The sequence below is a fragment of the Curcuma longa genome, chromosome 6 (assembly GCF_044706935.1).
Source record: "Curcuma longa cultivar G26 ecotype Majalengka, Jawa Barat chromosome 6, ITB_CL_G26_1.1, whole genome shotgun sequence".
Lineage (NCBI taxonomy): Eukaryota > Viridiplantae > Streptophyta > Magnoliopsida > Zingiberales > Zingiberaceae > Curcuma > Curcuma longa.
The window spans coordinates 4,735,752-4,749,881 of NC_133866.1; the positions used below are offsets into that span (position 1 = coordinate 4,735,752).

The 14,130-nt window shown below is 33.6% G+C and overlaps 1 protein-coding gene and 3 non-coding genes across 4 annotated transcripts; 1 reads left to right on the top strand and 3 right to left on the bottom strand.

The window, feature by feature from the left end:
* Window positions 1-967: 967 nt before the first annotated feature.
* Window positions 968-1,041, bottom strand: TRNAI-AAU (transfer RNA isoleucine (anticodon AAU)). Its single transcript has one exon. It is a non-coding gene; the product is annotated as a tRNA-Ile (tRNA).
* A 73-nt stretch (window positions 1,042-1,114) lies between these two features.
* Window positions 1,115-1,191, bottom strand: TRNAI-AAU (transfer RNA isoleucine (anticodon AAU)). Its single transcript has one exon. It is a non-coding gene; the product is annotated as a tRNA-Ile (tRNA).
* A 542-nt stretch (window positions 1,192-1,733) lies between these two features.
* On the top strand, window positions 1,734-11,996 carry LOC141830698 (nardilysin-like). The gene is made up of 19 exons (XM_074718116.1): window positions 1,734-2,184; window positions 2,803-2,878; window positions 4,045-4,091; window positions 4,919-5,031; window positions 5,124-5,197; window positions 5,322-5,417; window positions 5,495-5,614; window positions 5,749-5,982; window positions 6,451-6,599; window positions 7,382-7,538; window positions 7,787-7,942; window positions 8,304-8,683; window positions 9,111-9,260; window positions 9,830-10,012; window positions 10,143-10,346; window positions 10,534-10,640; window positions 10,788-10,941; window positions 11,107-11,228; window positions 11,573-11,996. Exons 1-19 carry the CDS (start codon window positions 1,834-1,836, stop codon window positions 11,817-11,819), a joined length of 3,120 nt encoding a protein of 1,039 aa, XP_074574217.1. The 5' UTR covers window positions 1,734-1,833; the 3' UTR covers window positions 11,820-11,996.
* A 1,337-nt stretch (window positions 11,997-13,333) lies between these two features.
* On the bottom strand, window positions 13,334-13,407 carry TRNAI-AAU (transfer RNA isoleucine (anticodon AAU)). Its single transcript has one exon. It is a non-coding gene; the product is annotated as a tRNA-Ile (tRNA).
* Between the last annotated feature and the right edge of the window lie 723 nt (window positions 13,408-14,130).

Genomic DNA, 14,130 nt, shown 5'->3' on the forward strand with positions numbered 1-14,130 from the left:
TTGACCACGACGGAGGAAGGTATTATCTATGGAATCTACCACTCCAACGGTCCTACACTGTCGATCACATGATCATCTGTAAAAAAGTAAATCGAGAAACTACAGTTGATCGCGATGGGAGAGGATATTGTCGATGGAATCTGTCACCCCAGTGACACCTCAAAGCCCTACACGGTCGGTCTCACGATCATTTATAAGGAGGATAAATCGAGAAGCTACAGTAACTACGATGGAGGAAAGTATTACTTCGACTTCGTCAAAATTCAAATCATTATCTTCTTCTGTAACTCTGTTCTGTCGTAATTAACTCAACTATATCCTGAGAGCAAGTTAAAATGACCTCGAACTTAGATAATTGGATTAAATTTAAAAAATTAGATCAAATGGTCAAAATGAATTTCAGTACCATTATAGCCCTTAATAAACTGACTCATATATAAATAATTATTTAGCAAAAAACGGAAAAAGTTTTAAAGGCCCATTATTAATACGTCACTCTAACCAACTGACTGAGAGTAAGAAAGATCGTAATTTTGTTTAACTATAATTTATATTTTAATAAATATTTTTGAATTTATTAGTGAACATATATATATTTTAGTTAAAATAATAGTTGAACAAGCAAAAATACCCTTTAACTCCTAAATTTTAAACTATAATTGTGAGAACATCAATATTTTGATTGTATATGGTGAAACAAATAAGTGTCCAAGTCAACTTGAGAACCGTTATAGAGGCCCATAATAAACTGGCCCACATATAAATAATTATTCAAAAAAATTAAATAAACTGGCCCACGTATAAATAATTGTTGGGAAATAATTTAAATAGGCTATACAAATCTCGAACCTGCGACTTTTACCTTATTAGCACCCTCTAACCAACTGAGCACGCAGCCATTTGTGTTTTAAGTTCATTGCTTAATATAATGTCTACTTGTATAAATAATTATTGGAGAAAAACTAAATGGCCCATGCAGGTCTCGAACCTGCGACCTTCGCGTTATTAGCACGACGCTCTAACCAACTGAGCTAATAGGCCATGTGTGTTATAAGTTTTAAATATAGCTTAATGTAATGTATATCTGGATAAATAATTATGGAAAAAATTTAAATGGCCTATGCAGGTTTCGAACCTGCGACCTTCGCGTTATTAGCACGACGATGCTCTAACCAACTGAGCTAATAGGCCTTATTTAATTGATTCTAAATGTTATGTTATGTACTGTATACTTTAGGATTATTAAAGGCCAGCCACTATTCTTTCACAATCAAATGGGAAAACAAGTTTAATCCCATCGAATCATAGATCATTTTAATTAGTTCTCTTTTCTTTAAAAATATACGTTGCTATCTTTACAATTTTATGTAGAACAATTACAAATTGTAGTTATTTATGAGTTGATGGTTATATAAATTGCAATTATTTTGATCATATATATTGTTCATGAATAAATTCAAATATATTTATTCAAAATTTTAAATAATAATTATAAAAAACCTTTAACTCTTAAATTTTAAACTTTAAATCTTAAAAAATTTAAGGAAATATACACAGAAACTTACCCAAGACAAGGACATATACAAACGGGGTAAAAGAATAAGTAAGTTTTTGAACCAATCAAAAATCAGAGTATCAAGCCCGTTAATCCACGTCTAATATACCCGCTGCTACTGGACAACAGTATAAATAACGAATCTTCTGCCGTAAACCCTAATTGACGAAAACCTGAAGCCGATCGTCGAATTGCTCCTCCGCCTTCTCCTTCTTGTTCGTTTGCTTTCTGCTCAGAGCTCAGTCGACAGTCAAAGGGCGGCAGAGAGAAGGGTGGCCATGGCGGAGCGCTTCGACGATGTGGTCAAGAAGTCACCCACCGACCGTAGATTGTATAGGATCCTTCACCTTCCTAATCAACTTTGCGCGCTGCTGATACACGATCCCGAGATTTACCCCGACGGCCTTGACCTGCCTCATGAGGGTGCCGTGGAGGAGGATGATTCCATGGAGGAATGTGAAGAAGATGATGATGGCGATTGCGACGGGGATGAGGATGATGAAGAGTACGAGTCGGACGAGGAGGAAGAGGAGGATGAGTCGGATAAGGGAGAGGAGGACGGAGAGGATGAAGGGGATGAGGGTCAATCAATGACAAAGAGCAAGGGGAAACTTTCACAGACCAAAAAGGTGAGAGCTTTTATCTGTTTTTATTACGAGGATTTAGTATCAACACGAAATCTGTTAGGTGAACTCTTATGATTAGTGATTTTGTCTGGCCATCTTAAATATCTGAAATTAGCTTATTACTAATCTGTATTTTGGAGTTTTACGAGGCCCCCATCATAGATTCTGCATAAAAGACATGATTTTGCAGTTCATTGCATTGGTGCAATTTGGAGATTTAAAATTTGGTTTATTATCAAAATCCACATCTAATTAAAACTTTGTATAGATTATTTGATAATTCTTTTTTTCAATTGGAGATACTACAATACATTAGCCATGATGTTTACCAATATGATAAATTACACTTATCATCCTTTACCATTTTAAACTTGTATTGTTATGATTTTTTTTTTTGTATTATTATACCTACCTAGTTAACAACAATTTTAGAAGTTGAAAATGACCTTAAAATTTGGTCAGTAGACTATAGCTAACCCTTTCAAACACAACAGCCTGTAGACCTAGTTCTATATTCTAAAAGATCTAAAATATCTGAAATATATTTAATTGCTTGGATGTATTGTTCTCTTGGTAACTTTGTTGATCGTCAATTGTGCTTGTACGAATTATCTATTCCAGGCTGCTGCAGCAATGTGCGTAGGAGTGGGTAGCTTCTCTGATCCGTATAATGCTCAGGGACTTGCCCATTTCTTAGGTTTGGCTATCCTTCCTCTTTTATTTTACAAAAATTGAAATGCTCTCTTATTTCTTGTTTTAAAAATATCATTCAGTACTTATTTTTATGTTTTAATTTCCCATGATTTAATGCAAAAGAATATCTTATCAATATTCCCATAACCATGTCAAGATGGCACACCTGTCGAAATGGGTATGGTATGAAAAACTAATGCTTTGTCATTCTAATCTTTTTAGATTAGGAGGACAAATGATGGAGTTTGCAACCTGGAAAGTAATTGTTTTCAAATTTTTAATTTACCTTGATTTTAGGTTAAATAATTATAATTCTTAAATAACTTATCTTGGTTTTAGTTTTTAAGGGGGCAGTACCTATGTTATATGCATTGCGATGTAGCTTATTTAGTTGGGTTTACATCTGTATGAGATTTGAAGTGGCTAAAGCATGCATGCTCTAGTGGGACATTGAACCTTTTCAAATTTAACTGTCAGACGCTCCATGCATGGCTGTTCATTTTCAGTTTTTTTTTACAGTTTGGAATCTGAAACTATAATGGACTGGCGCATAGCTAAGACTGCATATTGAAATTAACTCAGCTTCTGCTTTGATACACCGACCCATTTGAACTGCTATTCAGGCTTGGTTCCAGATTTGCCTGACAGTTATTCTGTTTTTCACACTTTTTTGTGTTATTTTTTCATCTTGATCTCTCGATAATTGTCATCAGGATTACTTGTTTATTGCTATTGATTTTGAGAGTATTTGTCGATCTGATATCTTGTGCACATAATTTTATTTATTCTTATTTTGTTAAAGTGAAATAATACTATGCTACCTAGCTAATATAGTGCTTTATAATCATGCTAGGTTTCTTAACCATAGCAATTATAATTTAACTAGTTGGAAGATCCTTTATGAAAGAAACCCTCTAGGCTTCTAATAAAATCTCTCTGATGAAAATAGATCTAATCAGTGTGAATCTTGCTGTGATTCCCTTCAATGATACACTTTTCCAGAGGTAGCATGGCTTCTGTTACTATTTTTAGTCTCTCTTGGTTCAATGCTAAGGCTATGATCCACTAGGATGGTTATTTATTCTGAAATTGAATGTGAGATCGAATGCTTAAGTTAGTTTTTTGTCATTATAAACTATTGGAACAATGATGATGATGCTTCATTTGTAGAACATATGCTTTTTATGGGGAGCAAAGAATTTCCAGATGAAAATGAGGTCTGGACATCTTACATTACTATGAACCTTGCAGTTTCTTTCTTGTACACATGATTCATGTTATACTCTCCTAATGCAAATTATCTTTGACCCCCCCCCCCCCCCCCCCCCCCCCCCCCCCCCTCTCCTCTCCTCACGTTGAGCATAAATAATATATCATATTTATTACATTAATTAGAAAATCTCTTGTAAGCTAAACATAGATAAAGAAGTTAATCTATTGCATCAGAAAGGGTAATTATATGTGTATAGATGACCCCATCTAAAATCCTAAACCTAAAATACCAACATAGGACTAAATCCACAACATTATTACCTAATGCATCCAATTAACATTCTCCAATGTTACATGCAGTCTGGCTAAGATCCTTTGTTATGAATTCAGATGTAGATAACAAAGAGATTGAAAAGGGAAGCCAGAGCTTGAATCCCAGTTATTGATTTTGTCCAGCTAAAATGACTTGTTATGAATTCAGAAGGAAATAACAAAGAGACTGTAGAGGGAAGCAAGAGCTTGAATCCCAATTTTGTCAGTGACACCTTGACAATTAGGAATTCCCACATACTTTAATAGAATTCAAGGGATATGTCTATACATTCTTTTTAAAATATAACTAAATAATTATTCCAAACTATTGCTTTGGTTTATGATATTTTCTTTGGTAGGTCTGCATCAAATAATTTTTAATATATAGGTTCCATGGAAGCCAAATTATAGTTAGGATAGAATTTATTGTGGTTGCTTCTACACTGGTATTATTAGAGAATGTTGACTATTATTATGGCTTATAAGTCATTAACATGTTGTCTATTGTGGTATTTCTTAGTATGATAGTTATGTGTCCAAGCATGGGGGCTCAACAAATGCTTACACGGAGACGGAATACACTTGTTATCACTTTGAAATTAGTCGTGAGTACTTGAAGGGCGCCTTGAAAAGGTAATAATGCTTAGCTTTATGCATCATGGAGTCAATTCCTTTTTCTCTCTTGAACTTATTTGAATCTGGAGCATTCTTAATGCTTCTTACAGATTTAGCCAGCTTTTTATATCTCCATTGATGAAGGTTGAGGCAATGGAACGGGAAATCTTGGCTGTTGATTCAGGTTGCTTAATATTAGCTTTAATTTCACTACTAATAGTTTATATAGTATTATTTAATGCCCTGAGGTTATTGATTTCTAAATTCTTCTCTTTATGTTGTGCTATGAGAAAACTATTGTTTTGTAGAGTTTAATCAAGTACTACAAAGTGATAATGCTCGTTTACAACAACTTCATTGTCAAGTATCTACACCAGGTCACCTTTTCAACAGATTCTGTTGGGGTACACTGCAAAATCTAACTCAATTCTTTGTACCATTTTATTAGATATCAGTTATTTCTAAGTCACTGTTATTGTAGGAAATAAAAAGAGTTTGATGGATGCCATGGAGCATGGTGTCAATTTGCGAGAAGAAATCTCAAAAATGTATATGGAAAATTATCACGCAGGAATCATGAAACTAGTTGTAATAGGAGGAGGTGAGGTCGCTGGATGAATGCATGTATGGTATTCAATATCAATTGTTCATTAGTTATCAATAACAGTTGCTGTTGTTTGACTGAGAAGCAAACTTTCTCGCCTTTTCATATGCGTTCACCCCATCATCTTGCAGAGCCCTTGGATGTGTTAGAGGATTGGATAGTAGAGCTCTTTAGTAATGTGAAAGCAGGTCCTTCATTAAGGACAAACTATAAGACAGATGTGCCAATTTGGAAAGTGGGGAAGCTGTATAGATTAGAGGCAGTTAAGGATGTACATGTTCTGGAGTTGGCTTGGACACTTCCTTGTCTTCACAATGAATATCTGAAGAAACCAGAAGACTATTTAGCACATCTGTTGGGCCATGGTTAGTACTTTCTCATATTAAAATTGTGTATGCCTAAAATTCAATTTGAGTAGTTGTTGTTTTACTTGACAAAGAAAAACTTATTGTGGACCTATGCTATCACAATATGTGTTCATTGAAATAAAAAGATTATTTCCTTCCATCAAACAGAGTGTATGACAAACTATACCAGTTTCCATTTAAGTTATGATCAGATAATTTATCTCTTTTTCTAATTTTTTTTATTTCACTTGTATAGTTAGAAGGTCCTATTCACTTTTATCTTGTATTGGTCAACTCATTAGTTAGTGGATATGTAGTTCCTTGAACTGTCTATTATAGTCCATTTTTTAAATGTCTATCAATTCATTATTTCTTATCTAGTGGTTTGTTAAATTCTTAAAATATCATTACTATATTTTTTCATTGACGATATTTTTGTGCTCAATACTTGGAGCTTCCTTCTTACACATGGGAAAAATTATTCAGAGGGTAGGGGAAGCTTGCTCTATTTGCTGAAATCTAAAGGATTGGCAAGTGCATTATCAGCTGGTGTTGGTGAAGAAGGAATGAGCAGGTCCTCCATTGCTTACATTTTTGTCATGTCCATCTACCTCACTGATTCAGGTCTAGAGAAGGTATGCATAATTATATAAAGCAATGCATTTTGCCTCAATTATACTGTATTGTCATTGAGTTTTCAATGGATTTAATGAAGTGATTGTTTGGATTGCAAAGATCATAAATCTTATATGCACTGTGATTTCATGGACCTTTATCGATGTCATTGCCGATGCAACTTCAAAAATTAAAATATGTTTCAGTTTCAAATTCTAGAGGCTATATTTTGAATATATCAATTGATTCAAGTTTATCTTTTATCATGTCCGAGCACCATCTTCTGTCTTAGCTTTTTTTGTCTGTGAGTCGTTCCATATCATGCAAAATGTACGATGATAATATGACGATATCTGTCTATTATTTTAGCACAATATTTTACTTTTAGTATTTGCATCACACTCATAGTATAAACTTAGTTTCTGTATATTGTGCTAAAGTCCGAACCTTTCTCCACTGAATTTAGTCATTCTTTTCCTTATGATTGATCAAGTTGTGGATGAGGTGGATTGTTGTTTCATTTTCTTTGCTTTTTAATCTTTATTTCATTAAATTTTAATTGTTCCACTATTTTTTAAGACTCTTTGTACTTCTTCAAGCAAAATAAAAATTAAACCTTAGTTAGGAGATAGTTTCTATTTGTTAATGTTATATTTTCCATTATTAATAAAGGCTTCAGTTTTTCGATTTTCTAGGAATGATCTTTGCTTTGTAGATTTTAAACAACTTTCCTGATTTTTGCTCCTTCCACAAACTAACATGTAAGGCGGATTGCTTAACATTCTCTTCAATGCTTCTGCAGTTTGATGAGGTAATTGGGTTTGTATATCAGTATATTAAGTTATTGCGCCAAACTTCTCCACAAGAATGGGTGTTTAAAGAACTTCAGGATATAGGAAATATGGATTTTAGATTCGCCGAGGAGCAACCTCAGGATGATTATGCAGTAAATCTTGCAGGTAAATGGACGTTAACCTTTTCATATATTTTCAGTTTTAACTATATTCAGGAGAAACATGGATTAGCTATTCCAGTTGATATATTAGCATGACTTTTATGGGTTTAAACATCTTACTTGTTTGCTAATGTGCTTTCTTGAATGTATACCATGATCTTTGCTATGACCTTTTGGAACTGGACAGGTTTTGATGTTTAATTATTTCTCAGTTGTTCTTCGTCGTAGAAGTAATTGATCTTTCTTCTGCAGAAAATTTCTTTTTTTATTCAAAAGAGCATATTATTTGTGGAGAATATGCTTTTGAGCAGTGGGATCCTGAGTTGGTGCAGAACATTTTGAATCTTTTCTCCCCAGAAAATATGAGAGTTGTTGTACTCTCAAAATCATTTGATAAACAATCGCAAGGTACTCATGCTTGTTTCTTTCACTTGCTTTACCTTTCAGATGCTGGCTGAATACAGTTTCTAAGTTTCTAAAGATTGTAACTTGTTAGATTATGTAGAGTTTGTATGTCTCAAAGTTTGTCTTTGTTATTATATTAAGCAAAGTTAATCCCAAATATAGTTCATTGATGCAATAGAGCAAGAAATTATTCCATTGAGTATTTGATTGAGTTTTCGTGCAGATCAGAATTGTCTTGCTTAACTTTAATGTCATTTGGTTAAACAAAGATTTGATGTGACATACAATTTATTAATTTTCTCTGAGTTCATATATATTTTCAATGAAAATTATAAGTTGAAACTACATTCTTTCATGATTTCAGCCATTCAATACGAGCCATGGTTTGGGTCCCGATACATCGAAGAAGACATTTCTCCATCTCTTCTCAAGCTGTGGGGAAATCCTCTTGAAATTGCCCCATCTTTGCATTTGCCTTCGAGGAACGACTTCATCCCTTCTGACTTTTCACTTCGAAATGCTAATATGCCAAAAAGCCTATCAAATATTAGTTGCCCTCAGTGTATTATTGACAATCCCCTAATGAAACTCTGGTATAAGATGGACACAACATTCAATGTGCCCCGTGCAAATGTGTACTTCTTGATCACTGTGAAGGATGGATATAGCAGTGTCAAAAATTGTGTGTTGACGGAGCTTTTCATAAATCTTCTCAAAGATGAACTAAATGAAATCATATATCAGGTATACTTCAAAGTCAAAGAATGATTTTAAGTTGATTGATTATTTGTTTTATTTTCTAATTTGTGATACTGTTACTTGACTAACCTTATAATCAATATCCTGTCATGTATTTATATCCTAGGGCAAAGATGAAAACTCTAATTTTAAATGTGTTTTCATTGATCTCTTTATAAAATGTATTAAATTAGTTTTCCTCCTTTTAGTTAAAGTTTAGGGCAATATAGTTTAGCTAGTATGTTATAACTTAAACTCAGTGTCTCTTTTCCGCTTACCTCAGACAGGATCTTTATTCGTTTAGTTTTTTTTGTCTCATTCCCTGGTTTACTCTCTTAATCACTTCTATGGTTTCAATTTACAGAAAGATAAACTTTTTGTGTGGAATTGTGGGTTTTGTTCTTTGGCAATCATCCTAATTTTGACTGTGCAGGCTGGAGTGGCTAAACTGGAAACTTCTTTGTCATTTGTTGGTGATAAGCTTGAGTTGAAGTTGTCTGGTTTCAGTGACAAACTACCAATCTTGCTATCAAAGATATTGAACTTGTCCAAAACATTTACACCAAATAATGATCGATTTAAGGTATGCTATTTGTTCTGAATTTTTTGAGCAATTATAAATGTAGATAAAAGAGTGATTAGTTTGTGGTGCTAAAAGTAAAAAAATAGAGCAATACAGTTTGGTGTTGTACCCTTGCAGAACCTGTGTATGGAGCTGTTTAGATCAATGTATCTTCTAAAGCACCAATAGAGCTAATAGATTTCTGGATTCAAACACATGCTGAAGTCCAACAAATGTCTTGTATTGATCAACATGCAATTCTTTTTTTTTTGTATGTTTTGTTTGATAATGGATGTTTACTACTTCGGGGTACTGTTCTTTTAAATCCTTTTATTTTTCACTTTCATCCTGTATAAGAAGATTTTCTTAAAGCCTTCATCTCTGAGAGCTGGTATACAAACAAAATTCCATGCAAAAACTCTAGCAGCTTGTCTGACACTAACTTCTTTTTTTCTTTTAGCTGATAAAGGGGCCAATATTTTGATCTATGATCATTTCATCAAGGTTTTGATTAAATTTTAGATGGGTTCTAATGTTGATTCTTTTCCATAGTAAGAGTTTTTTTCTTCCTTTTGTCTTGAACTATTTAGGTTATTAAGGAGGACATGGAGAGAAAATTCAGAAACTACAATATGAAACCTTTGAGCCATTCTTCCTACCTGAGGATAGAATTATTGCGTCGCAGATTCTGGGGTGTGGAGGACAAACTTTCCTGCCTCTTGCATCTTACGCTTTCTGACTTAATCGAGTTTATTCCAAGACTTCTATCTCAGGTAACCAGATCGGTAGTATGAAACTTACTGTTGATTTTTTTTTCCTCTTAATCTGCAAGCTGACTACTTGTAAATTTTTTCAATTTACTATCTAATAATTCTTACAACTAAGATTAATATATCCTTTCAGTTATATATCGAGGGCCTCTGCCATGGAAATTTATCTGAAAAGGAGGCAATTGAGATATCAAATATCTTTACCGATACCTTCTCCGTAGAACCTATACCAGCAGAGTTACGACATAAAGAGAGTGTTATGTGCTTTCCATCTAGTAGTAATCTGATCAGAAGTGTTCTTGTAAAGAATGCCCAAGAAGTGAACTCTGTGGCCGAGGTATTTTGTACTTCCATTGTATTTCACTTGCACGATCAAATTCTCCATTAGTTGGGTTCATAAAACCGTGAATAAGGCTTGCTGCTATGCGCAGTTGCTGTTGCAGTTGCCTTTCTAAATTTTACTTCATTTTCTTGAACTCCTTTCTGTATTATTCTGTTTACATCTATTTGATTTGAGTCTGCAGCTTTATTTTCAAATCGAACAAGATGTGGGGATCGAAGCCACTAGATTAAGAGCCATCACGGATCTTTTCAGCAACATTATAGAAGAACCGTGCTTCAATCAGCTTAGGTAATGTCCCGTGCACAGAAACTTCACCATGCTAAAACATCAATGTATTCACTCGATTACTCGAATGCCTAGAATTTGCATGCCATACTTTAAAGTTTGTCATGTAGAGATTTAAGTTAATGGAAAGTTGTTTTGTGCTGGTCATAGGACAAAGGAGCAGCTTGGTTATGTCGTTGAGTGTGGCCCGAGGATGACCTACCGCGTTTTGGGATATTGCTTTCGTGTTCAATCCTCTGAATATAATCCGATACACTTGCACGGCAGGATAGACAACTTCATCAATGGTCTTCGAGATTTACTGGTATTCCAATACCTGAACCTAATATAAGACTGCAGATTCTAAGCCTAATATAAATGCTAACAATGTTTGAATGAGAAATATCAGAGTGCTGACATTTTTCATCATGCAGTCTTTTATCACACAGAGCTTTACATGTATGACCATATATTGATTTCTTCGCGACAGGAATCTCTTGACGACGAATCTTTTGAGAGCCATAGAAGTGGGCTTATAGCAGAAAAGTTGGAGAAGGATCCATCACTTTTGTACGAGACGGGAAATTATTGGGATCAAATTGTGGACAAAAGGTTTTCTCACAACTTTGTTTGCTGCATAATTTTGGTGTCAGCTCTGCCTTTCACATTTCTCTCTGTAATTTGTGCTTTTCGACATCTAGCAACAGTTTAGCGACTTCATATCCCATCACACCATATTACGAATAATATAATCTTGCATCGATCTCAATAGATAGAAATGATGATCATGAGTTAAGCTCTATGCAATTTCAACATAGATTTTGTGCAACTTTCGGTCTTAGTGGCAACGGTCATGGCTTCGTATTGTTCTGAAATCCTTCAGTTTGATCTCTTCTTTCCGCAAGATTGTTTCTATGTGGGAGCTACTAACACAAGCAAATTGTCTTTTTTTTTAGGTATTTGTTTGACATATTGAAATTGGAAGCTGAAGAACTGAAGAGTATCAAAAAGAGCGAGATTATCGATTGGTTCAATGAATATTTGAGACCAGAGTCTTCGAAATGCCGACGGCTTGCTGTTCATGTCTGGGGCTCCAGAACAAACTATAAAGAAGAAGCAATGTTGCTCGGTAAATTGGGTGAGGTCATCGAAGACGTTGATCTATTGAAATCGACATCGAACTTCTATTCGAGTATCTGTTGAATAACACCCTCAAACAGCTAGACTGTGAAAAAAAAAGGCATTCAAACATTCCTTTTAATACCATTTTGTAAAATTGACAATTCTTTTCTTAATTGTAAGCTGATCCCCCCTCCTATGCGTTGGATGTAATATTGAAAAAAAAATAGTTCCCAACACTAAAAAATAATTAAAATAATTTAGGATGATCAACAGTTGTATATTTATTTAACTATTTTGCTATGAACACTAATGTTCAATATGTGGAACTATATGGAAATACTATTGAAATTTTAATTTTGACCCTCAATAGAAAATAAATCTATTGAATTTTTTAATTTTGACCACCAATAGAAAATAAGGGCATGATTTGATTTCTAAAAATTTCATTGCTCTAGATTATGTTTTTTCTTCCTCAGTAAAAGGTGAAATTTGTCATTTTAGTAGTCTTATACGATCGATCTCATCTTCTGCAAAAGGTGAAATCTGTCACCTTAGCGGTCTCATATGATCGGTCCCACGATTATTTGTGAGGAAGTAAATCGAGAAACTGTAGTTGATTACGACGTAGGAGGGTATTGCCTAGCTTCGTCAAAATTCGAACCATTGTCCTCTTCTGCAACTCTGCTGCGTCGTAACCAACTCAGCTATGCCCTGGGAGCTTATACGATCTCTTTTGCTAAAGGTGGAATCCGCCACCTTAGCGGTCCCACACGGTCGATCTTATGACCATCTGTGAGGAGGTAAATTGAGAAATTGCAGTTGGTCGCGACCCATGAGAGTATTGCCTGACTTCGCCAGGATTCAAACCCTTGCCCTCTTCTATAAGTCTGCTGCGTCGTAACCAACTTAACTATGTCCCGGGGCATATTTAATTTATCTCTATCTATATCATATGGGATCAACAATATTGAGTTATTTGATGTGAGTGAAATCCTATTTTGTTGGATTGAATTAATTATTAATTTAACTTTTAATATTATTATATATATATATATATATATATATATATATATATATATAATTTAGATATTTAATTTTTCGAATCGATTAATTTTGAAATTGATTAGTTTGATTTTATAAAAAAATTTTATTGTCAGAATAAATTGAGGAGTGCAAATGTTATGTCGTTTTGCAATCAACCAATGACACGTTTTATAATTATCGTTTCAGAATTATCTTCTCATCGGAAGGAAGGAATTAATTTGTAGTGTTTCTTAGTTGATAATAACATGTGAAATTTTTGTTATTCCAACAATTTCAAAGTCACTTGTATATTTATTTTGCATATAATGCATTGGATCAGAAGGCAATAACCAATAGAAATTTGAATAAAATAATGGACCAAATAGTCAAAAACAATTTCAGAGTAGCCGATTTCATACCAGGACTATTATGGAGGCCCATAAAAAACCGGCCCATATATATAACAAGTTTTCGGAATCAAAAAATAAGATTGGCATACGAGGACCATTATGGAGGCCCATAAAAACCGGCCCATATACCAATTATTCGGAATATTTGGAAAAAAAATACCTTGGCCCATGCAGGTTTCGAACCTGCGACCTTCGCGTTATTAGCACGACGCTCTAACCAACTGAGCTAATAGGCCATTTGTGAGTAAATTGAACAATTACATATACTTAATTCAATTCTTAAACAATATGGAACACAATGACATTATCAAGGGTGCACACAAATTCGGTTAAACTAAATAAACCAACCAAACCGACTCAATTTAAAAATTCGATTCAGTTATTTTAAAATTTTAATTATTTTTTAAAAAATCGATTAATTCAGTTTAATTTCAATTTTAAAATTCTTTATTCGATTAAATTGAATAATTAAAATAAAAAATAATTTATAAAATTTTAAGTAAGTAAATTTATAAAATTTTAATTAATTGATAAATTTTTTATAATATTTAAAAATTTTGATTATTTCAATTAATTCGATTTAAAATTGAATTAATCGATATTTTATTGGTTCAATTTATTCGATTTTTATTTAAAAATTTGATCGATTTGGTTAGTTTAAAAAAATTCAGTTCAATTCGATTTCGGTTAATTAAGTTTGATTCGATTTGATTTTAATCAACTATTCAGCCCTGTCCTAGGCACTAATGTTTACGATCAAATGGAAAAGAAGGTTTTATTTCATTAAAAAATATATTGGAATCGACCTAGCAACTAAATTACTCTTCTTCTTCTTCTTTTCTTTATTTTTTTATTCCATACAAAAAAATTTGTTATCTTCAAAAAAAAAAGACTAAGTGAGTAAATTAGACCCCCACAAACCTCACCACCGACGCTCACATGCACGCCACAAGTCCAAA

What these genes read in the sequence shown, in the direction of transcription:
- LOC141830698 (XM_074718116.1), top strand. Translation starts at nt 1,834, where the DNA reads ATGGCGGAGCGCTTCGACGATGTGGTCAAGAAGTCACCCACCGACCGT. An exon ending in TAAATGAAATCATATATCAG is followed by an intron (nt 8,684 to 9,110) that starts GTATACTTCAAA and finishes TTGACTGTGCAG; the next exon opens with GCTGGAGTGGCTAAACTGGA. An exon ending in CAAATAATGATCGATTTAAG is followed by an intron (nt 9,261 to 9,829) that starts GTATGCTATTTG and finishes TGAACTATTTAG; the next exon opens with GTTATTAAGGAGGACATGGA.